General features: G+C 43.8%; 1 protein-coding gene across 1 annotated transcript; it reads left to right on the top strand.

The window, feature by feature from the left end:
- The first annotated feature begins 198 nt into the window (after positions 1 to 198).
- TENT5B (terminal nucleotidyltransferase 5B) lies at positions 199 to 25,012 on the top strand. Its single transcript, XM_073616167.1, has 2 exons — positions 199 to 718; positions 23,526 to 25,012. Exons 1-2 carry the CDS (start codon positions 518 to 520, stop codon positions 24,552 to 24,554), a joined length of 1,230 nt encoding a protein of 409 aa, XP_073472268.1. The 5' UTR covers positions 199 to 517; the 3' UTR covers positions 24,555 to 25,012.
- The last annotated feature ends 851 nt before the right edge of the window (positions 25,013 to 25,863 follow it).

Raw genomic sequence — 25,863 nt, 5'->3', positions numbered from 1 at the left:
AGCTTGAAGAGCCGCTGGCAGCTGTCCAATAGCAGCGCCTTGCTGCTATGTGTGACGACCCCACGAGTAGGCGGCAACCGAGGTTTGCCGAACAAATCAGAGAAGGAATACCGGGAAGAGGATATGAGTGACGGCCAGCTGAGCCAATGAGTGGCAATAAAAGCTCGGCATATAAGAGGAGAGGCTTGAGGAGGGGATCAGCTCAGTGGGTGTTACAGCTGTCAGGAGTAACAGCTATTACCGCGTGCAGAGCTGTGTGACCCGCCCCACTCAGCCAAGACCCTGACAGCGGCACCCGAGCGGCCTTCACGTTCACTTTTTACTTGTTTTTACACCCAATAATTCTTTTTTTTAAACCCCGTTTTTATTTGTTAAAGCGCAAGCCGCCGCCTCCCCGCCGAGCACGTTCCCTGAGCCGCAGCGTGTAGTGAAGACTGCAGGACCTGTTGCCGGGGCCCTCCAACTGCCGAAGCGTGTCAGAGAACCGGGCCGGGACTTCCCTCAGCACCTCATCTGAATGTCAGGAGAGCGAGGAAAGCGCCGAGCACCCGCCATGTCCAGCCAACCGGCGGCCGACACCCCACTCCCCTCCCCGAGATTCAGCGTCCTCTCATGGCCGCAACTCCGCCGCCTGGACGCCATCCTTGGGGAGACCGTGCCCATCCACGGAAGGGGCAACTTCCCCACCTTGTCATGCCGGCCTCGCCACCTGGTGCAGGTAAGCCTCGTGTGTGCCCAATGTGACCGGAGGGGGAGGGGACGCCGGCCTGTCACACACACACACGTGCTTCTTTAAAGGTCGTCTCTGCTAGTTGGAGCCGGTGTGTGGTGAGCCTGGCATCCTTAGGCCGATCATTGATCGTCCTATAGAGAGTTAGGAGACAGTGCCTGGCATCCTTAGGCCGATCATGGACTGTCCTATAGAGAGTTAGGAGACAGCATGTCTCTCAGGTCTGGCCTGATGAGCACCATTGAAAAATGCTGCCTCAGTACATTGCATGGTCATTATGTAACCAATGTGCTCCCCACAGCAGGCTACCGCCTGGGGATTTTAGTTTTAAACTTGGTCATAAAATTATTATATATTTTTTTTTTCTTTCCCCTGTGCACAGAGCAGTCCCTTATCACCTTTCAGTCACTCTAAGTGCCTCCTTAGCAAGCAGTGGGCATACTCACAATCCAGGCAGTCAGTGTGTGTGTGTCCATAGACATGCAGTGCCAGTAAGCCACGCTCCCTCTCAGGAGTTTGACTGTTAGGAGCCTAGCCCTCCCCCTGTTGTCACCTTAGAAAAGAAAGTGGGGACAGCACTGGGTCAGTGGTGGGGAGAGAATAGAGGTTTTTTAAAAAAAAAATATTAATTTGTTTTTTTTTTTTTTCGGACTGCAGTTTGCTCAAAATTTGTAATAAAAAAAAAAAAAAAAAATCTTTGCTATTCTGTAGCTTCCCTCCAAACACTTTGCATATTTTATACATAATGTAATTCTGCACTTTACAAATATGCTGCAAAAATCTCCCTCTTAGAGGATGCATCCATTTTAACTGGGCAGCTAAAGCTGCTGCCTGTTCACTAACTGGATTTACAGAGGCGCACCTCCAAGCTCTGCAGCCCTCCGCTTTCGTTGGCCCTCTTATGACTCCACCCCCTCACCTCTCCCTTCCTGGCAAACTCTCCGGTGAGTGGTGCCAGACTGGCGTTCCTCTTTAACCGCTTGCTGCCCAAACGCTGTGTTTACGGCGGCAGGTTGGCTCTCCTAGGCAAATTGCCGTAGCTGTACAGTGTGCCCATGGGTCGGGTGGACTCAAAGTCCACCAGCGGCCAGCAATTGCCTATTACAGAGGCAGAATGGTGAACTGCCTTTGTAAACTAGGTGATTCCCTATTCTGACAGGAGGCATGACGAGGATCTACTGTTCTCAGTGATCTGTCATGTCTCTGGCAGGTCCCCCCTACAGTTAGAACACACTTAGCCCCTTTGATCACCCTCTAGTGTTAACCCAATCCCTGCCAGTGACATTTACACAGTAATCAGTGGCTATTTGGTGCTATGTCAGTGGTCCCCAAAAGTGTCTGGTCTGCTGCAGTCCCGTTAAAAATCACAGATCCCCGCCATTAATAAAAATCCCATAAATCAGTCCCCTATTTTGTAGACGCTTTTGTGCAAACAAATCAAAAAAAAAAAATTTTTTTTTTTCTTCTCCATAATCAGTGTGTTATACCTACCTGCTCTTTGCAATGGTTTTGCACAGAGCTGTCCTGATTTACCTTTTCTTGGGTCCCCTGTTGGTACGTTGAGCTTTCCTCCCTGCAGATTACTTCCATAGCAAGCAGCTTGCTATGGGGGCACTCATGCATGCTCACTCCCAAGCCCTGTTCAGTCCTGCTCCTTGTCACAGGCCCTGATGGCTCCGGCTGCTGTATCTGAGCCGATAAGGCAGAGGGCCTTGGCTCTTGTAAAACTGCTGGATTGGGCTCAGGTATGTATTTAGGTGGGCTGCAGGGAGAGATGAATGTTTTTTACTGTTACATAAAATGAGGTAAAAACTCTTCTGCCTATACAACCATTCTAAACCTGCTCCTGCCTCTTTTCTAAGGCTTATACTAATTGGCCTGTAGAATAATGGTCTCCAGGCTTTGGCCTGCAGGCTATTTACTTGCCTTTATCCAGCGCCTGGCCTGTCCGTCCAAACCTTTCAAGTGAGGTGGATAGAGGAATAGCCCCCTTCCCACCAGAACATTGTGTTTTGACAGTGGCACCCACTGCTGTCAGGACGCACTGATCAGCAGCTAATCGGTGAACTTTCAAACATGTTCTCTTGAAAAGTTTATTTAAAAAAAATTAAGTGGGGATGGCCACACTGATCAAAATTTGTCTGCTCCCTGGTGGACTGGCCAATCTGTTTATGGCCAGCTTATCTGTTCAACTTTAACCACTTCAGCCCTGGAAGGTTTTACCCCCTTCCTGACCAGAGCACTTTTTACAATATGGCACTGCGTCGCTTTAACTGCTAATTGCGCGGTCATGCAATGCTGTACCCAAACGAAATTTGCGTCCTTTTCTTCCCACAAATAGAGCTTTCTTTTGATGGTATTTGATCACCTCTGCCATTTTTATTTTTTGCGCTATACACGGAAAGACCGAAAATTTTGAAGAAAAATGATATTTTCTACTCTTTGTTCTAAAAAAAATCCAATAAACTCAATTTTAGTCATACATTTAGGCCAAAATGTATTCGGCCACATGTCTTTGGTAAAAAAAAATGTCAAGTGTATATTTATTGGTTTGCGCAAAAGTTATAGCGCCTACAAACTAGGGTACATTTTCTGGAATTTACACAGCCTTTAATTTATGACTGCCTATGTCGTTTCTTGAGGTGCTAAAATGGCAGGGCAGTACAAAACCCCCACAAATGACCCCATTTTGGAAAGTAGACACCCCAAGGAAATTGCTGAGAGGCATGTTGAGCCCATTGAATATTCATCTTTTTTTTGTCCCAAGTGATTGAATAATGACAAAAAAAAAAAAAATTACAAAAAGTTGTCACTAAATGATATATTGCTCACACAGGCCATGGGCATATGTGGAATTGCACCCCAAAATACATTTAGCTGCTTCTCCAGAGTATGGAGATACTACATGTGTGGGACTTTTTGGGAGCCTAGCCGCGTACGGGGCCCCGAAAACCAATCACTGCCTTCAGGATTTCTAAGGGCGTACATTTTTGATTTTACTCCTCACTACCTATCAGTTTTGAAGGCCATAAAATGCCCAGATGGCATAAAACCCCCCCAAATGACCCCATTTTGGAAAGTAGACACCCCAAGCTATTTGCTTTGAGGCATGTTGAGTCCATGGAATGTTTTATATTTTGGCACAAGTTGCGGGAAAGTGACAAATTTTTTTTTTTTTTTTTTTTTTTTTGCACAAAGTTGTCACTAAATGATATATTGCTCACACAGGCCATGGGCATATGTGGAATTGCACCCCAAAATACATTTAGCTGCTTCTCCTGAGTACGGGGATACCACATGTGTGGGACTTTTTGGGAGCCTAGCCGCGTACGGGGCCCCGAAAACCAATCACTGCCTTCAGGATTTCTAAGGGTGTAAATTTTTGATTTCACTCTTCACTGCCTATCACAGTTTCGGAGGCCATGGAATGCCCAGGTGGCACAACTCCCCCCCCCCCCCCCCCCCCCAAATGACCCCATTTTGGAAAGTATGACACCCCAAGCTATTTGCTGAGAGGCATGGTGAGTATTTTGCAGCTCTCATTTGTTTTTGAAAATAAAGAAAGACGAGAAACTTTTTTTTTTTTTTTTTCTTTTTTTCAATTTTCAAAACTTTGACAAAAAGTGAGGTCTGCAAAATACTCACTATACCTCTCATCAAATAGCTTGGGGTGTCTACTTTCCAAAATGGGGTCATTGGGGGGGGGGGGGGGGGGTTTGCCACCTGGGCATTCCATGGCCTCAAACTGTGATAGGCAGTGAAGAGTGAAATCAAAAATTTACGGCCTTGGAAAGCCTGAAGGCGGTGCTTGGTTTTTGGGGTCCCGTACGCGGCTAGGCTCCCAAAAAGTCTCACACGTGGTATCCCCGTACTCAGGAGAAGCAACAGAATGCATTTTGTATGAATTTTGTTTTTTGTGTTTGTTTTGTTTTGAATGTAATTTCACATATTCCCATGGCATATTTGAGCAATATATCATTTAGTGACAACTTTGCGCAAAAAAAAAAAAATAAAAATAAAAAATTGTCTCTTTCCCGCAACTTGTGTCACAATATAAAATATTCCATGGACTCGACATGCCTCTCAGCAAATAGCTTGGGGTGTCTACTTTCCAAAATGGGGTCATTTGGGGGGGGTTTGAACTGTCCTGGCATTTTATGCACAACATTTAGAAGCTTATGTCACACATCACCCACTCTTCTAACCACTTGAAGACAAAGCCCTTTCTGACACTTTTTGATTACATAAAAAAATAATTTTTTTTTGCAAGAAAATTACTTTGAACCCCCAAACATTATATATTTTTTTTAAAGCAAATGCCCTACAGTTTAAAATGGTGGGTGTTTCATATTTTTTTTTTTTTCACACAGTATTTGCGCAGCGATTTTTCAAACGCATTTTTTGGGGAAAAAACACACTTTTTTAAATTTTAAAACACACTATATTGCCAAAATGTTTGATGAAATAAAAAAGATGATCTTAGGCCGAGTACATGGATACCAAACATGACATGCTTTAAAATTGCGCACAAACGTGCAGTGGCGACAAACTAAATACATTTTTAAAAGCCTTTACAGGTTACCACTTTAGATTTAGAGGAGGTCTACTGCTAAAATTACTGCCCTCGATCTGACGTTCGCGGTGATACCTCGCATGCATGGTGCAATTGCTGTTTACATTTGACGCCAGACCGATGCTTGCGTTCGCCTTAGCGCGAGAGCAGGGGGGACAGGGGTGCTTATTATTATTTTTATCTTATTTTAAAACTGTTCCTTTTCATTTTTTTTTTTTTTTAAATTTTTATTGTTATCTCAGGGAATGTAAATATCCCCTATCATAGCAATAGGTAGTGACAGGTACTCTTTTTTTTTTTTTTTTTTTTGAAAAAATTGGGGTCTATTAGACCCTAGATTTCTCCTCTGCCCTCAAAGCATCTGACCACACCAAGATCGGTGTGATAAAATGCTTTCCCAATGGCGCTGTTTACATCCGGCGAAATCTAAGTCATAAAATGCTCGTAGCTTCCTGTTTCTTAGGCCATAGAGATGTTTGGAGCCACTCTGGTCTCTGATCAGCTCTATGGTCAGCTGGCTGAATCACCGGCTGCATTCTCAGGTTCCCTGTTGAGACAGGAGAGCCAGAGAAAAACACGGAAGACGGTGGGGGGGGGGGGGCATTCCCTCCCACTGCTTGTAAAAGCAGTCTAGAGGCTAATTAGCCGCTAGGATTGCTTTTACATGAAAGCTGACCGCTGGCTGAAAAGAATGATACCAAGATGATACCTAAACCTGCAGGCATCATTCTGGTATAACCATTCAAAGTCGTGAATGGTGTCCTGAAGACAAAAAAATGGTTAACAATAAAGCACAGTAAACGGTAAAGTATAAAAAAAAATTGCATACCTGAAAAGCAAACATGATAAAACATAATAACAATAAAACATTGCAGAATAGAATACAGTAAAAAAGAGCAGAACAATAGAGAGAGAACAATAAAACGCCAACTATTTTTTATTTTATATTTTTGCTTGTGTGGTGGGTTTTTTTTTTTTTTTTACACTTTTTTTTGTAACTAACTTTTATAACGGTAACCGGTTCCAGGTTCGGGTCTCTCAAAATGCGATGGCATCTTGGGAGACCCTGTGAAAGTGTGCCTAGTCTGTGCAATGCTGTACCCTACGCTAATACTCAACTAGTGCATGGTAGCGTTCAAAACATTCACCAATGCAAAGACCAGGATTGTCAGGACAGGAGGGACAATAATAGCAGGTGTCATGCCTATATCCGCGCTTGCTGCAGACACATCTTTTTTGGGGGGGTTCGTTGGGTAGGGGTACTCGGGAGGACATAAAGAAAATGCCTCTCATGCAGCCGACTGCATTTGGTTGGGGATGTGAATGGGGGAAGTACGGGCGCTGCAGAAGTGGTGGGTTCCCAATTAGGATTGGCGAATGCAGCAGGAAGGGCATTATGGGCGCGACGGGCCTGTGTTTGTCTTCTTGGCGGCAGCGGGACACTACTTGTGCTTGCCACCTCACCAGCTTGAACTGCACTTATGGGACTCGCCACGTCACCAAGTGTTACTGCAGTGCGGGTTTGACTACGACCGGGGTGTACTAGGCCGCTGGTGCTTGCCAGTTCACCAAAACGCTACAAAAAAAACTGTTAGCGATCGCAGGGATCAGGCCTGACTCTGCGAACGCTGCAGTTATGCATTTAGTGTTTTGTAAGTGTCAGTGATCGATACTGCACTTGGGTGGGCTGGGCTGGGCCGGGCGGAGGGGCAAAACGCAGGTGCTAGCAGGTATCTGGGCTGATCCCGCTAACACTGCGTTTGTGGGAACCCTAAACTGCTGGGGACGCTAGTATAGATCTGATCAGATATTGATCAGATACTATACCACCAAGGGAGGTGTACGGTGCGTGCGTGGGTGTTAGCGGTACTGGCGCTAACCTGACACTGCCTGGGGCTGGTGCTTGCCAGTTCACCAAAACGCTACCAAAAAAACTGTTAGCGATCGCAGGGATCAGGCCTGACTCTGCGAACGCTGCAGTTATTTGTTTAGTGTTTTGTAAGTGACAGTGATCGATCGATACTGCACTTGGGTGGGCCGGGCGGAGGGGAAAAACGCAGGTGCTAGCGGGTATCTGGGCTGATCCCGCTAACACTGCGTTTTTGGGAACCCTAAACTGCTGGGGACGCTAGTATAGATCTGATCGGATCAGATATTGATCCGTTCAAATACTATACCACTAAGGGAGGTGTACGGTGCGTGGGTGTTAGCGGTACTGGCGCTAACCTGACGCTGCCTGGGGCTGGTGCTTGCCAGTTCACCAAAACGCTACCAAGAAAACTGTTAGCGATCGCAGGGATCAGGCCTGACTCTGCGAACGCTGCAGTTATTTGTTTAGTGTTTTGTAAGTGACAGTGATCGATTGATACTGCACTTGGGTGGGCTGGGCTGGGCTGGGCCAGGCCGGGCGGAGGGGAAAAACGCAGGTGCTAGCGGGTATCTGGGCTGATCCCGCTAACACTGCGTTTTTGGGGACGCTAGTATAGATCTGATCGGATCAGATATTGATCCGTACAGATACTATACCACTAAGGGAGGCGTATGCTGCGTGCGTGGGTGTTAGCGGTACTGGCGCTAATCTGACGCTGTCTGGGGCGACGCATATCACCGCCGGGCGATCAGGGGGCTAAACCTTTATTCGGTAATAAACGGCGGGTGCCCTGACACTATAAAAAATAAACGAACTAACCAGCGTCACCCGTAACACTTATACGGTGATCAGTGGTGAAAGGGTTAACTAGGGGGCAATCAAGGGGTTAAAACATTTATTAGATAGTATATGGGGGTCCCTGACGCTATAAAACGCTGACGGCGAACCTAAATATTTACCTCCCTAACTAGCGTCACCAGCAACACTAATACAGCGATCAGAAAAATGATCGCTTAGTGACACTGATGACGGGGTGATCAAGGGGTTAAAACTTTATTAGGGGGGGTTAGGGGGTACCCTAGACCTAAAGGGGGCTACCACTCACTGCCCTAACACTGTAACTGTCACAAACTGACACCAATCAGTAATCGGGAAAAAAAAAAATACTGCTTGGTGTCAGTTTGTGACGGGGGGGGATCGTGGTGTGTGTGTGTGTGTGTGTGTGTGTGTGTGTGTGTGTGTGCTTACATGTCTTCTCTCCTCGGCGCTGGAACGGAAACTGCCAAGCCGAGGAGAGATGACATCACATCCTCTGCCTGTGTGAAACTACACACAGGCAGGTGAGGATTCCGATTGGCTGGGAGCGATCGCAAGGGGGGGGGGCACTATCGGATGGTCTCCCCAACGCTCCCAGTCACAAGCCGACCGCCGCTGGCACCGGGGGGGGGGGTCCGATAGGACCCCCTGCCCGCGGGAGGCAGATCACGTACAGGTACGTGATTCTGCCGACGTATATCTACGTTAGGCGGTCGGCAAGTGGTTAACAGACCAAGCTGTCCAGCAAAAGTGGCAGTTAGCCAATGCCGGTGTTATCTGAGAAAGTTCCCCTCTGCGGATAATTACCCCCCCTGTACGACGCAGCACTGCGCAAGCGCTGCAAATGCGCGGTACAGGGGGTTCTTATCCACCTGGGAAACTTTTTTGGCGAGGCACCTCTTCAGTGTGAATACCCTTAGTTTGTAAATCTTTTTGCTGCAGTAGGATCACTTCAGGCCACCATTTTTAACTGCAGACAGGGTTTTATCTGCAAATTAAGACTTTGGCGTTTACTTTTTTGCACTTCAACCTGATGAGTGCAGGATAAAGCTATTAATGTTTGGCTTGTGTATAGTGTAATGTTACTCAACATTGTCTAGATTGTAACAAATTTAAAGCTTAATCCCTAGGTGTAATTTTGCAGATTAGCAGGTCATAAAGTGACTTGCAGACTTGTTTCTGCACCAGCCAATCAATCTAATGAGTTGTTAACCCTTAGAATGCATAAAACGTCTGTAAACACAAGATGTGCACTCTTTAACTTTGTGGGTTATTAACACAGGGCTAGTAAGAATTAGATTGTGCTGAGCCGTGATAAATGGCTTTGGCATCATGCCAAATTAATATCTGGCAACTTGCCAACACCTATTACTGATATTTGCACTTCTAGAAATGTATGTATGTATCTAAACCTTTAGGTTTAATGTATTTTAACCCCTTGGCACCAGCCGTTTGCAGCCTCTCAGCGCTGAGGGGCTGCATGTTTGCGTTAACTGCCCCAATACATCTGTGCCGAATACATGTTCCCTGCAGTTACCGTCACTTTGGCTGTCATGTGGTCCAAAAACTTTCAGTGGTCATGTGATTTTGAGCTGCCCTCTTGGTGTCACAAACCTCTTAAAGGGCTGGGAGGTGCTGGCAGCAAGAGGTTAACATGTAAGGCTAACATACACTTTATAGCTATTCTCCTGTTTGTGTGTCACCAGGTGGCTCACAGTTACTTATGAAGCAACAGTTAAAATTTTGCAGCTTAACAGTCCTTAATGTGATGGCTGCATTAAAGTACAGCTAAAGCTTGGATCACAGGAGTGCAGTTTGTTCTGCACTCCTGTGACCTGTTTTCAGCTGAAGTTGGCTGATGTCAGAGCCGGTTCGGGCTGGGGCAAGATTGTGGCAATAGTTGGGATCTACCCACAACCCTGGTTCCAGCTCTGTGACCCACTGAGAACCTGAGCCAGCCACTCCCACCCCTCCACATCATATGCTTTGTTTCCACTGAGTGGATCGGTTCGGTACTGTACGCTATTTTGAGTGTTCCCATTATGAAAGTGGCCCATACAACCGAACCGCACCGTTCAGGGTCCTGCTTCAGATGTGGGACCATAGAAAATAGTTTAGTTAGGGCGGAGCTATGATGCATTCCACTGACTGGCGGATGTGACGCCATGCTAGGCATTTTTACTAAACCCACGTATGGCCCCTGGCGTTCTGACTTGCTGTGGAAACGATCACCTGAATAGGCCGGACCATTCTAGGCCTTCCAAACTGTACCGACCCAAACTGCTCAGTGGAAATGAGGCATTAGTCTTCCAGGGAGCCAGTGACTGACCATCACCAGCTCTCTGCTTACAAAGCTCTGAAAACTGAGTGATCTTTAAACGCTCATTTCTGTCAGACCAATGCTGCATCCACCTAGGTAAGCATGATTCCCTAAAAGCTGAACGTCTCTAAGTTTCCAGTTTTCTCCCAAGGTGATTTCACTTGCAGGCCACCTCCCTGCCTTCACCCTGTTGCTGGACAGTAAGTGGCATGCCAAGCTAACATGTCACTATTCTCTTCCTTGCTTTTTCTTAATATTGCAAAACGACTCCTTTGCCTCCATCCTCTCTGTGCTCTGATGTGCAGGAGGCTGACCCAGGTCAGTTTGGGTATTTTCCCTACATTAAAAGGCTTGTTTTTCTGCCTGGAGCTCAGCTTTAAAGTTGAGGTTTCGCTTTTTAAAAACTCTTAAATCCCTTGGACAGGTTGCATGAAGCACTTGGCCTTTTTGGCTTCATCCTGCCAAGCGGCACTGATTAAGTGATGAGTAATTGGTCCACGTCCATAGGGTGCCATGGCTCAGTGTTGCCTATGGCTTCTCTCAAAGGAACGCTTATAAATTAGGCCTTAGAATGGGGTGCAGCCAGCAAGAGGTGCTGTTAATGCAAAATGTGACATGCTGAAATAAGCAGCATCTGGACAATACTGGGTGGTGCTCATGTTTAGGGTCAGTCATTAGGTATGTTTGGCCAGAATGCAGAATGGCACTTGACATGTATGACCCTAAAGGTGAGTACTAGCTTGACACTGCATCCAAACAATGTATTTCAGCCTTTTATAGACCTTTGGCTGTTGGCAGCAGGGCTGGATGTTATACCTTTGCCACCCTGGTACAGGGGGAGTGAGTACCTGTTTTTTACATGTACCCTGTTCCAACTTTTGGAAGATTGGGCCACAGTAAATAAAGTCAGCAGCTCTGTCCATCTTCCCTCCCCTTCTGCCAAGCTAGTGAGCACAGCGCAAGGCTACACTGTGGGGTTCCCTTACCTGCAATGGCAGCACCTGACCAGCCGATGTAAACATTGGCTGTGGTGCTGACATTGCTGGACTGCAGGACAGGTAAGTGTCCTAATGTTAAATTGGCAGCTACAGTATGTGTAGCTGCTTACAATAAAAATGGAAGGGACAGGTGGAAGGATTGGTTGTAGGTAATGCTCTTGAATGGGTATTTTTGCAGGAGGCAAACCTCTGAATTGAGGGCTTCAGAGCTGGAAATAGAGCTGTGGTTGTGCACTCATCTATTTTTTTTTTTTTTTTTTTTTTTTTTTTTTTTTTTTTTTCCCTAGCTTGTCTCGGTTGCAGGACCCAAAAGGAAATTTTGCAGTACACATGTCTTGATAGCTGTTAACAATAATAAATGTATGCTGCAATAAAACCATAAGTGATGGCATGCTAAGATTCCAGAGATGTGTCGTAATATACATAATTGTATAGGAATATAAGTACAACATGGTGACTAATGTCCATCTCCACACCCACAGCGATCAGCAAGTGGTGACCAAATTCTTGCGCTGCAAGTTTTGGTCATACTTAACCAGACTAGGCTGCATTCATATAGGAATGAGTGTCTTCAATAAAATCTAAGACTTCTATGACTATTAAAGTGGTTGTAAACCCTTTGTCTTTTTTTTACCTATAGGTAAGCCTAGAAGAAGGCTTACCTATACTATAGGTAGTGAAAATATCTCCTAAAACATGTGCTGTTTAGGAGATATTTCCCTTGTAGTGCGTCAATGTCGTCAGCGCATCATGTACTGTTCCCCAGTGGGAGTGACTTCATGTGGCCAGTCAGAGTTGGAGTCCGTGGCCCTGGAAGGAAGAGGGGTGAAGATGGATGCATACTGCACAGGGGACACTGCGGGCAAGTGTCACATAATGGGCTACTATGTGATGCATACTAGCCCTTTATGCTTTTAATTTGCAGGGTTTGCCAGAGCAAGAGGAAGTAAAACGATCTTTATTTTATGCTAAGTATTCTTTAGGCACGGTGGAGATCCTGTCACCACCCTTCCTCCATTTATAGAACACTTTTTCCATAGAAATACATTTTATGCATGGCATAATGACTAGGCAACCTCCTGTGATTAATGTGCAGAGGGAGCTGCTCTGGGTTAGCAGCTTTATCCTATAGTGTCTTTCCTAAAGTGCCCAGATTGTCCTCAGGCCTGACGACTTTCACCCCTATGGTGGCTCTCAGGATGCAGTCCCCTCATGTCCTGTTCTGACACATCCCAAGGAAATTTCTCCTTGCCTGATGTGCTTTGCGCTTATGAGTGTATCTCGGTTAGTCTCTATTAGGCAATTGAACTGGGACATGCTTACAAGTGAAGCCTGAACTTGTAAACAGTACAGTGGACCAGTAAGACATGGTCACCCTATATCTGACGAATACAATGATGTATAAATTGTACTCACTAAAGTGTAACCTTTTCCAATTTGGCACTAAGCTCAACCACTTCATTTTAATCTCGGGTGGATGACCAGGTGCGATATCAGCCTTTAAAAGGGTTCTTCTCCCACCTTTACACCATGAGGATTTGCGGCAGGATGTTCTAAAAACTGGTTGCTGCATTCTTCCTCAGGACCTGCTAACCCTGTAAATTTGTACCCTACTTTGAGTTCTTGACAAGGAAATATCCTCACACGTAGCTGTTGCAGAGATCAGGAGGAAGGGAGCAATTGCAAAACTACAAGTGAACAGTTGAAGGCCTGCACAACTTTGTCTGGGTGACAATGAGACCCTTGCACCAGAGTAGGAGCCAGCTCTAACTGATCTCTGCATCTGATGCTAGCTCTATTTCAGGCATGCAATAAGCAGCCTATTTAACAAAAGCAGTTTTCTGCATCTGTCAGATCCTTGGACAAATGGCTTTAATATAGTTATCTTTGCCCAGGACTCAAACAATATTTTTCCTGGTTCTCTACTAGAGTCGGATCCTGATAGGCCTGCCCTAAAAGGTATGCAATAAAGACAGAGGCAGTATTGTAGAAGGCTGCAAAGATTCTTCTCCCCCCAGAATACCAGAGTGCTTATTGTAATAGTGAAATGGAGACCTCCTACAGTAAGCTTCCCCATGGTGTTCTAGGCTTTATGGTAGCCTTCTTAAAGGTTATACCATTTGTCCAATTTTAATAAGCTCTCCAACACATCCTGTTCTGCAACAAACTTGCTCCTTCTCTCAACCTACCCATGCTTCTGTCTGCCAAGGATGGACCCCCTGATCTTGGTGGATTTCAAGGCCAACTCTAACAGTGACATTTCTTTAATCACTGCAGTGATAACACAGTCCCTCATGGTCCAGGGAGCATGTTCACCTTTTTGGAAGCCACATTTCCCATCAACATCCTGGAGCTCATAGCAGATGGTTGGGCAACTTCTGCACCCATCGGGATGTGGTTAGACAATGCCATGGCTTGCATTAACCACTGAGGGGGCACCAGGTGTCTGGCAGTTTTTAAAGAAGCAATCCAGACAATGTCATGGTTGGAAACAGTCCAGCGGTTGCTTTCCATATTTCCACGAATGGGCCCTTTACCTGGACATGAGTCTGACACGCTGAAAATGGAACTTCGGCTGTAGCCCTCCAAATCTAATTGAAAAGCCAGGACCAAACCTTCTTTAGCCCTACCCTCCGGTGCAAATTTTGCCTTTTTTGCGCAAAAAGTTACAACTGAAACAAGGAAGATCTGCTATCTCATAGCTCTGAATATTTTTTTTTTTTTTTCTGGTGTGAGCAAAAATGCTTTAATCCCAGAGATTACATTCTGACCCTTTTTACAATCTGGTTTTGACCAGAACTTGGCCTTCAAGTGTTACTAAACCCAGGACCCTGCATTCACTATCTGTTCTCCCACAGTTCACAGAACCTGGAAATGCAACTTTAGTAAATATATAAACTTTCTCATCCAGCAGTATATAGCAGTCTTGTGATGTCTGGTTAAAGCTTGTAGAAGTCTTTATTCTCCCCTAATTTGTCCTATGAGGATGCAGGACACCTGACCCTCTGTCTAGACCAGGCATTCCAAAGTCCAGCCTGTGGGCCAATCGCGGCCCGCATCCTGGTTTTGAACGGCCTGGCTGGTAATTTGGACATGTATATCTTTTGGGGCCACAAGATATATGCTGGCTGCCTTGGAGGGGGCGGGACGAGTGATGTACATGTAGGAGAATTTCCTGTTTACAGGGAGGCCTCTAATAGGAAGTCCTTTCTCCTGCGCTGCCATTGGACCACTGTTCTGTGCATCATAGGAGGCAGGACTTTGTATTAAAGAGTCCACCAAAAAAAAACCTTTTCCTGTATGTAATCTGTTAGCACTTGTCCCACCCCCTCCCTGTCTCCTCCAAGGCTGCAGATGGGCATCAATCAGGCTGCATTCATGGCACTAACTAGGCTGAATTGATGGGCACTGACCCTTATTTTGCTTCAGTTCTTTATTTAAAATACTTTTGGTGTTTGGACGAAAACACTTAGACTGAATTATTATAATGGTTCAAAGAATGTCAGGCAGAATGGTCAGCCCTCACGCATGTTCACTTCATCAAATCTGGCCCTCTTTGAAAGTTTGGACAGTGCTGATTGGCCCCATGCTGTTCACATGCAACCTACCAAAAAATGCACACCAAACTGAGCATGTGCAGAATGCCTCCAAGGCTCTATACTATCGGCAGATGGCTTGGACAGTAAAAGGGAGGATTAAAGACAGGACCAACAAGCTTTTTTTTTTTTTTTTTTTTGCACAATGTGCAGGATTAACCCCTTAGGTTCCACAGTGAGTATAACCAGCATGCTTTACTGCATATACAGATGATTTTACTGTTGTGCATTTAGCAACACTTTTTAAGCACTCTTGATGGGTCTCAGTATGTTACCATCTTTCAAAGACCCCTGGCTTTGCTTTCCTTGTAAGGGGTATCTTGCAATACACCCAACCACAGCACCCTGTGCTTCTTGGGATCTCAACTTGGTTCTCTCTACCCTGCAAGAAACCACCCTTTAACCACTTGACAACTGGGCACTTAAACCCCCTTCCTAACCAGACCAATTTTCAGCTTTCGGTGCTCTCACACTTTGACTGACAATTACTCAGTCATGCAACACTGTACCCATATGAAATTTTATGTCCTTTTTTTCACACAAATGGCTTTTGGTGGTATTTAATCACCGCTGGGTTTTTTATTTTTTGCGCTATAAATCAAAGACTGAAAATTCGATTTAAAAAAAAATGATTCTGTTAAGAGTGTTGGCAGAGTGTATATTGAGCAGCGCTGTGGGCACTAAACATCCAGCCCACAGTGTTGCTATCTCTCCCCCTCTCCCCTTGCACTGTACCAATCGGTACAGATAGGAGGGAGGAACCGGCGTCATGACGTGACGCCGCTTTGTTTACATGTGATTGATCCGTCATTTGAAGGAACGATCATGTGGTAAACGGCCGTGATCAGTGGCTATTTACCGTGACCCGGCGGTCACGGATCTTCCCGGGTGCGTGCCCCAGGGGACGCGCGGGAGCAACAGTCTGGAATGACGTCCACCCAGAACTAGCCGACCGCGCTGTTGCCGTCTTTTGGCAATGGCCCAGTCGACAAGTGGTTAAACAAATTGTGGGATATTTCATTGAATAACCTCCTTGCAATAGCCTTTTTGGTTGTGATCTCTCCTGTAAGGAGCTGTTCCTCATGCTTCACAAAGGAAAAGTTGTCTTCACCCAGGACCACCCTGTCTTCCCAAAGGTTGGATCGGGACTAAATCTGAGATGGAATACTATCATTGTGCACTGCTCCAAAGGAAATCTCTTTATGGCCTATGCCTAGTCGGAGCCTGTAGTCTACCTCATCGGACAGATTGATTCCCTGTTTGGTCCTCAGGAGCTCAAAGTACAGCCTGCTTCCAAGTGCACAATTGCAGAATGGATGAATCTTGATTGCTAGAGCTTGCGCTGTGGACAAATCTTGCATTTACATGCCACAGTCCACCAATTCTGTGGGTGTATCCTCAGAAGCATGCCAGTGTCCAATCACCTGAAGGGATGAGCCTAAGAACACTTGGCTGCCCTCTACCTGTGTAACTTTACAGGCAGGTGTGTGTGTGTGGTGTGGTTTTTTTTTTTTTTTTTTTTTTTTTTTTTTTTTTTTTCCAGAATGTGCATACTTTAGTAGGGCTGCAACTAATAATTATTTTCATAATCGATTAGTTGGCCGATTTATTGTTTCGATCAGATAATAACCTTAAGTGTGGTGTGTAATTTAACTGGCACACCCTGATGTACGTCAGCAGAATAGCACGGCTGGGCAAATGGGCGTACCTGTACGTCCCTTCAAATTTGCCACCGTGTGATTGCGTGCACGCCAGCTGCTCCATGAGTTGGGTTGCGCGGGCTCTATCGCCGTGGGGATACCCGCAATCGCCTCATGGAGAGGAAGAACAGGGAGATGCTAATGTAAACAAGCATCTCCCCATTCTGCCTAGTGACAGTGTCACTGATCTCTGCTCCCTGTGATCGGGAGCAGAGATCAGTGATGTCACACGTAGCCATGCCCCCCTACAGTTAGAATCACTCCCCAGGACATAACCCTTATACTGCCCCCTAGTGATTAACCCCTTCACTGCCAGTGTCATTTACACAGAAATCGGTGCATTTGTATAGCATGGATTGCTGTATAAATGACAATGGCCCCAAAAATATCCGATGTGTCAGCCATAATGTCGCAGTCACGATAAAAATCGCTGATCGCCGCCATCACTAGTAAAAAAAATAAAATTGATAAAAATGCCATAACTATCCCCTAGTTTGTAAACGCTATAACTTTTGCGCAAACCAATCAACGTGTATTGCAATTTTTTTTCTTTTTCCCAAAAATATGTAGAAGAATATGTATTGGCCTAAACTGAGGAAAGGTGGTGGGTGGGGTGTGTGTGTGTGTGTGTGTGTGTGTGTGGTGTGTGGTTTTTTTTTTTTTTTTTTTTTTTTTTTTTTTTGTGATATTATAGCAATGTAAAAAAAAAAAAAAAAATGCGTTTGTCAAAATTGAAAGGACGTCAATTTTGTTTGGGTGCCATGTCGCACAACCGTGCAATTGTCAGTTAAAGCGATGCAGTGCCGAATCGCAAAAAGTACTCTGGTCTTTGGCCAGCAAAATGGTGCGGGGCTTAAGTGGTTAATATGTAACGTTTAAAAAAAGGCAATTTATTCTTAAAAAAAATCCTATGGTTAGGGAGCAAAATCTCTAATCCACTCTAAGAATAACAGACAGAAGAGATACTGTATATACTATTGGAGGTTAAATCTGGTAAATATCATCACTCAGATCACTTCTGGCTCCTCCTGCCTTCAGAGTGCTCCAATAGCAAGCTGCAAATTACAGTATAGCGTGCCCCTATAGCAAGGTAAAAAAAACTTCTGCTTTTTAGACCCACTCACTTCCTGCTCATGACCACATGTTCAATGAGGCAGTGCTCCTCACACATTCACAAGTTCTCAGGCACTTACTGACGTGTGGATGGTGTACTGAGCTGTATGTGTACTGCACTGTATTTCCTGTTATGTAAACAAAATAATGCATTCTGTACGCAGGCAAACTAATCAGCTGGCCGATTAATCGATTCTGGAAATAGTTGTCGACTAATCGATTAGTTGTTTCAGCCCTAATACTGTGCACTCACTGGGTACTCGCTAAAAATGAAGTGTTTATAGCCATATTAGTTCTTGCGGTGCTGGTGCAGATCACATATCAATTTCTTTGCTGTAAAAAGTAGCAAGAAATTGATCTGAGAAAATGCTTTTTTCCTTATTGTGTTCGTGCAGTATCTTGGGAAGAAGTACTGTTTTCATGTTTTGGATTTTTTAAGTTCATTCAAGAATATTCTTACAAAATGCAATGCATTAGTCTTGCATGTATTCTGATGTGAAAATCCCTTATTTCTGTGGCCTAACAGTAGGTTATTGGAAATGGGACAGCAGACTGCCAAGTACTTAAAGTAGCATGGAGATGGTCTAGATGGCAAATAAAGCTTTGAGACTTCAAACTGAGGTGTCAATGAGCTTATTAGCCTCTAAAGTGTAAAGCTATTAACAGGTTCTTACTATGCCACATGGATAATTACAGTACTGAGAGTATTATCATACAGCTGCTCCTGACAGGTCTGTAAGGTGTGGTACACCCAAACAATACGCTTTAATGCTGCTTATCAGTCCACTGTTTTAGCTTCTCGCTGCGCCACAAGGTTTGTACACCTATATTGGCACAAATTATGCTAATTCGAAGCTGTGTTGCTATGCTTGCTGTCACTAGTACTTTAGAACTGCACAAGGCATTTTTTTTTTTTTTCTGGCGTGTAATCTCTAAAGCAAAATTTTTAGATCTCCCTACTGGAGAGGGACACCGGTCTGGTTTCTATTTCTTTCTGTGTAGATGTTTACATGCAAAGTTTTTCTTAATGGGCAAGCTGAATGTACCAAGTTGACCACTCAACTTGGGTACAATCGGCCTGCCAGATTTTCTTGCAATTATTACTAGTAGTGGTATGGCTTCCCCTGTCGCAACTGCCTGTGGTGATGGGGGAAATTGTGCAAAACCTGTGGTTGCAGTAAAGAAACTTGCACCACCTGCCTTACTCCCTCACTTTCACCCCCTTTCTGCCCAAGGCCAGTTTTCAGCTTTCAGTGCTGTCGCACTTCACCTTATTTTTATTTTTTATTTATTTATTTGTCCTGAGCTTTCTTTTGGTGGTAATTAATCGCCACTAGGTTTTTTTTGCTAGGCAAATGAAAGCATTTTGCAAAAGTAATTTTTCTTGCATTGCTGTACTGATAACTGGGGCACTGGTCAGTGCCCTGATTATCAGTGTTTGAGGTTGTGAACCTTCCTGTAATTGTACCTATAGGTTCTGTAAATATCTCCATGTGCAATTTAGGAGATATTTACTGTGTACTGCACAAATTTAAGTGCATGCGCTCTGAAGGAATGGATGCCCATGCCATTTCTTCAGAAGTCCGTGCCAAGACGTCACACAGCCAGAGTCCACGGCCCCCGAAGGAAGACAGACGAAGATGGCTGTGGGGATGACACGGGCTTCGTTTGCAGGTAAGTGTCACATAATGTGCTAGTATGTGGTACATACTAGCACATTATGCCTTTTCTTTGCAGGGAAGGAAAGAAAAAAAAAAATCAGTTTACTTCCTCTTTAACAATGTACTCACTGTGCCCTGTCAGACTTGCCAGCTCTCAGATGGTGTGAGGTAAGGAATGCTGACAACCTGCAAGTCTGCATGCAATTTGGCCCTTCCACTGCAGTGTCCAAAGGACACTGTTAAAGCGCACAGGTGTGCATGTGGGAGGATGTCCTCCAGAACTGGAGTCATGCTGTAGCGGTCTTTCATCCATATAGTGCAGCCAGGAACAGGTTGAAATAAAGAAGATTAAGTGTGAAGGTAGAAAACCTTTTCAGCCTTCACATCTCTAAACTGTTCTAGATCAGTTTTTTGTTCTTGCTGGGCATTAAAGCTGACCTTTAGATAAAACAAAAAAATCTTCTTAGTTTTAGTGACCTGAAATGTAGTGTGGGGATTTTTACTAAGACTGAAGTGCAAAAACTGGTGCAGCTCTACATATAAACCTGTTTTCTTGTCTAAGCTTACTTGAACAAGCTGAAGTTAGAATCCTTGTGCAGCTGTGCATGGTAACCAATCAGCTTCTGAGTGTTCCAGTTTTAGTAAATCTTACATTGGGCCATGTAGATAACTTGATACTTTAGGATAGTGTCTGCAGGGATGCCCTGTCCTCTTCCTGCTGCTGAACTTACATTACTGTAATGGTTTCAAATGTGAAGAAACATGGACCCACTCCATTTGGGAACTTTTTTTTTTTTTTTTTTTTTTTTTTTTTTTTTTTTAATAGTGTAAACTGCATTTAAAGCAGAAGTAAAGTCCACTGATTTTTCTTACCCCTCCTGCCCCCCACCGGGTGGGTTGTGCCATAATGTAATAGTATGCACAGCATATTACATTATGGCAGACTTGTCATAGTGTCCTCTAGCACAGCACTGGGACCAATCTGGTGGGCCCCCGGCGCATCTGTCTTTGCCCTCTTCCTTCCAGATCCCGGGCCTATTTGATAGGCCAGGCCACGATGGTGCCACTTCCATGAATGTGCACAGGAGTCACTGCCTTGGGGCCAATCAGGATTGCAGCCGTTCACTGAGCTGCACATGCGTGGCCCAGTGAACATGACTGCTGACAGGCAGAATGATGCATTTGTGACAGACCAATAGGGTCTCTTCTGTTATAAATGCCCTGCTTGTCAGCCATTTGATTACACATTGACACAATCTGGGGGGGAGGAAGGGGTCAGAATTAACCTGAAGCAAACACCAGGAAACTGGGGCTTAGCAAATGTATATTTTTCTCTACTTTTACTATGTAGACTTTAACCTGCTGGATATACTTAGACCATCTCTTGAGCTATGAGGGAGAAGTAAGCAAATGAGATTGGGCTGTAGCACCTGGCAACCAGTGGTTTATAAATGGACTACTTTTTCAATTTAGTCCAGAGAAGTAGTAATCTGGTTGCTATAGGCAACAATCTCCTTCTGTTCCAGTTTCTCAGACTACCTCACCAGTGCTTAGCACTGTATAAGACCAGCTCACATCTATGTATGTGTATACATACAGTAGCTAAAATAAAATGGTTAAGATTTTTGATTTTTCGACCTGCAAATTGGTTCTGACTAATCGTTTAAAAGCATAAAAAGTTAAATAACATGGGAATGGGAGTGTCTGGATTAAAATACACACACCTGTCTGATCAAAGCTTGGAAGCCTGACAGACGCTGAGGGGAGAATTGTCTCAAAACAGGTCAGAGCATGGAGAATTGCTGGATGTGCAGATTTTGTATGTTTATGGTGTTTGATTTATTTTTTTTATTTCCTTCTGATGCTTGTGATGTAATTCCTCAAGTGTTTGTATAGACTTTAAACACCCAGTTAGTATGTGGACCTAAAACTCAGACTGACTTATCTGTCAAGTGCAGGACCATCCAGTTGAATTTTGTTATTTATTTTTTTTGTGTATAGCATTCAGTGGGCTTCTACAGTTCTCTAAGGTTACAACTGAGATGGCCACCATATTGGAGGTGCAAAATGTCACCAGTTCACTGTTCCTTCCTAGTCTGGCCCCCCTGATACCACTGAAGTAGTCAGGAGTAGTAGGTGGGTTATGGCTCTGATAGAATCCTGTGAGGCTGATTAGAGTTTACCTATGCACTGATTTACATGCTCTAAAGCCTCTAATATGCTTTATGGTGCCTAAATGCCAAAAACACCTTATGCGTAATAGCTGGTTCATGAGGGTTTTTTGTTTTTTCATGCAGGCAGCTGTAGTATAAGCACCTGTAGGAAATAGAAGAAAAAATGTGTTTTTTTTTTTTTTTTTTCCTAACTGGGGCTTCTGAGTAATTTTCTAGCAAAAAAAAAAAACTTAACTTGTAAACACTTCTATAGAGGCCTGGTCCTTAAGTGGTTAAATTATGCCTTTACATTGCACTGTGGGGGCTTGTGGTGCCATCCAGTGTACTGTAGGAAAATGCAAACCGATCAAACTAGTGTTATGGTGTTAAAGGGGCACAATTGTGTTTTTTTTTTTTTTTTTTTTTTTTTTATTTGCATTTAACCAATGTGGAAAAAAGGTCACCACAGTTTGAACAAACCCTGAATGCACCAGACCAAATATGAGGGGGTCCATATGCGTTGTGTTTTTAAAGCAGCCAATTTTAATTTTCAACAGAATTGGTTAATCAAGGTAAAGTTATTTGTAAATCCTTGATTTGTTTAAAGTCTTATTTGCCTGCCCAGTTCAATGGTTTTTGCACTGAGCAGCCCAAATCCTCCCCTTTTCTGGTCCCTGCCAGAGCTCCTTGCAAACAGCCACGTATGATGGAAAGAATGCAGTTGGTGAGTCACAAAGGATGGTCCTGTGTTGTAGACCTATCACAGTAAAGGATTTGTACTGATGGCTAGGAATGTGGTGTTCTCCTGCATGTTTTATACACCATCCCTTTTACTGTCAACATGTCTGGAATCCTGCCAACTGTAGAGCAGAAACTAGTGCTGCTGGTCCTTCCATATGCAAACCTTCAACTTGGTGTATTTCTCCACTGGGTATTAAGTAGCCTCGAATAGGCTATCTAATCTGACAGCCCTATAGGGGTAGCTCTGCTTCCCATTACACTGTAAGACTTTAAGCCAATTCAACTTTATTTATTTTTTTTTTTTTTTTTTTTTTTGGGGGGGGGGGGGGTTTCTCCTGCAGCTGGTCCCTAAGCCACACCCTAGCGCTCTTCCCAGCAGTTTAATTGCATAGTGCCTATCACTATGCCCTCAGTACCCTTTGTAAATTGGAAGATTGGGGGTGTGGTGCAGATCATGGAGGATGCAGCAACAGTGAATATGGACTGCAGGTTAAAGTATGTGAATTCTGCCTTGTAAAATCCCTTTCATTTTTAATAGTAATGAAAAACATTTTTGTGGGTAGATAAATATAAATCATAAAGGCATATATTTTCTATCCCTCTCAAAGCTGACCACACTAAGATGGATGTGCTGTCATGCCTACTGTGGTAAGTTTTGGGGTGCAGAGGGACTGGCAGGATCACCAGGTATTTCAGACAAATATGAAGAGCAGGATACTTTAACACAAGTACAACATACACCTCAGGAATAAAATGTTGGCTTAACATGCTCCTAAGTGTTTGGACAGTGGCACAGTATAGTACTAGGGCATCTCTTACCCTAATGCTGAGAATACGTTAAACACCTAACATTGTAGTACTTTAATGCACTATGCAAACAAAACCAGCTACGTTTGTCAGATTTCACATGCTAGATTTGCACTTAACTTCCATATACAATTCTGTATTTGTACAGTAAAATGCTATGAACTATTGCACAACGCATAACTAAAACGGACTGATAGGACTTTAGAAATACGCTCAAACATTATGCAGAGACCACAGGCTGAACATCATGCTTGGCAGCTTTAGGAGCTAATCATGCTCCAATATGGACTACGGAACCAGTAGTATCCACACTTGTGTGCGGGGGTGTTTTTAGAGTCCACTATAGTGGAGGGGTGGGGAAATGGTAATTTTAGCATGTTTAATTTATGGGAAACTGCATCTTTTTAATGGTTTGCTAGCATTCATAACTGTTATGTTCTCTTGCAGGTGGTGCGAAGTCGCCTACAGCAAAAGGGTATTGTAGTTCACAATGTGCGACTAAATGGTTCTGCTGCAAGTCATGTGCTGCATGAAGACAGTGGTCTTGGATATAAGGATTTGGACCTTATATTTATGGTTGACTTGAAAGGGCCTGATGCATTTCAGGTGGTGAAGCATGCAGTGTTGGATTGCCTCTTGGACTTCCTGCCACCTGGCGTTAACAAGGAAAAGATCACACCGATGACTTTAAAGGAAGCTTATGTACAGAAGCTGGTTAAGGTTTGTACAGAAAGTGATCGCTGGAGTCTGATATCCTTGTCAAATAACAATGGAAAAAACATGGAATTAAAGTTTGTGGACACTCTAAGACGTCAGTTTGAGTTTAGTGTTGACTCATTCCAGATCATACTAGATTCAATGCTTTTATTCAACCAGTGCTCAGACACTCTTATGACTCAAAGCTTCCATCCCACTGTGACTGGAGAGAGCATGTATGGAAACTTTGAGGAATCCATGGACCACTTGCGTAACAAGATCATTGCTACACGTAACCCAGAAGAGATCAGGGGAGGTGGACTTCTTAAATACTGCAACTTGCTGGTTCGAGGATTTAAACCAAAATCAGAAGTGGATATGAAAACAATGCAGCGGTACATGTGCTCTCGATACTTCATAGATTTCCCAGATATAAGAGAACAGTTAAGAAAGCTAAAGTGCTACCTGCAGGACCACTTTGTGGGCATGGAAGGCAAGCGTTATGATTGCCTGATGACCCTTCACAATGTGGTAAATGAGAGCACCGTATGTTTAATGGGACATGAGAGGCGCCAGACATTGACACTAATTGCCTCTTTAGCACTTCAGGTACTATCTGAGCAGAATGCTGTCCCAGCTGTCCCAAATTTCACCTGCTACTACCAGCCAGCTCCATTCATGAGTGATGGGAACTACAACAGCTACTATTTCACTCCTCTACAGCCTCTTGTGTCCTGCAGTCACTCCTCATACCAGACATGGCTCCCATGCTGCAACTGACATGCAGGCTGAGCAGTGACTGGGGTATATGCTTTGCCTGTTGGTCTCCTACACTTGACAGGGGAAACCTACATTTTGTGTTCTAATTAAAGTGGCTTTTTCCTCCTAGCTGGAGATCATAAAAGCATTCATTTGCATATACTGTTTCCATCAAACAGGACTTACTGAAGGACTACCATTAGTATTCTCAAGTGGGGTTTTTTTTTTTTTTTTTTTTTCTCCCCTACGACTTCTATGTAAAACTGCTGCAGGCTTTAGAAATGTAAATACTGGGTGTTTGGACCAAAGAATAGGAGTTAGAACTCAAGTGCCTGATTGATTTAACTCCTAGCTTCCAGAGATCCTTTCTGCCTACTTTCAGTGTTCGAATTGCTGAACATCCTACCAGCTCAGCTTCTTCTGACTTATGTCATTTACATTACTGATTTATAGGGTAAAGTAGCTGTTGGTGACCCAAACTTGTCAGTTTGTAGTGTTTAAGTGCCATATCTTTATACACTTAGCATTTGCAGAGAATTCTAGTGTTTTCATATCAGTCTTAGACTTCAATATTTTGTTTGGTGCTATAGGGCCACTTCAGTTTCCGTCACTGCTTTATTTCATTAAATGTAGATCATGTCAACTCAAATTACACCCCCGCCCTTCAGATTTTTTTTCCCTCCCTCCTAGAAGTACTGATCTACAAATATTGTCAAGGTGGGGTGTTTATTTTTTTTTAAATAATACGTTTTGAAGTTCACCACATACTAAGTAATTTTCTAGCAAAAAAATTATTTTAACTTGAAACCAACATTCAAGTTGGACTGCCCCCTTTTTTTTTTTTTTTTTTTTTTTTTTTTTTTTTTTTTTAAAACTTTCTTTTGATGGCTGTGGCTTCAGAAGAGCAGAGAATTCTTTGCATAGAAAGAATCGGGGAAACACTTTAATCAAGATCGTGATAACGATTCTTGACAATTAATCGTGCAGCTCTAATATTGGGTAAATGCAGAATGTTAAGGACTGACTTTTTTTAAATCAAGTTTTCTACCCTGAAAAGTTGCCGTGCTATTGTAAACCTTATTTTTGCAAAAGTCCAGGCCTGTTGAGGTACTATGCAGATTATTTTCAGAACAGTGTACTTTATCATTCAGTCTTGCAGTTCCTTCTGTATAGTGCATTGTCAGTCTTGCATGTCTTGCTTAATGCACTTTAGTATTCTGTGTGTTTCTAGAAAGTCCATCTAAGAGGGTTTGTTTTTATATGTATAATTTTTTTTTTTTTTTTTTTTTTTTTTTAAATTTCATGCTGCCTAGGGTTCTATAAAAATGGA

The sequence above is a fragment of the Aquarana catesbeiana genome, linkage group LG02 (genome assembly GCF_042186555.1).
Source record: "Aquarana catesbeiana isolate 2022-GZ linkage group LG02, ASM4218655v1, whole genome shotgun sequence".
In the NCBI taxonomy this organism is placed as follows: Eukaryota; Metazoa; Chordata; class Amphibia; order Anura; family Ranidae; genus Aquarana; species Aquarana catesbeiana.
The sequence above is the reverse complement of the archived record's forward strand: the minus strand, read 5'-3'. Positions and strand labels throughout refer to the sequence as shown.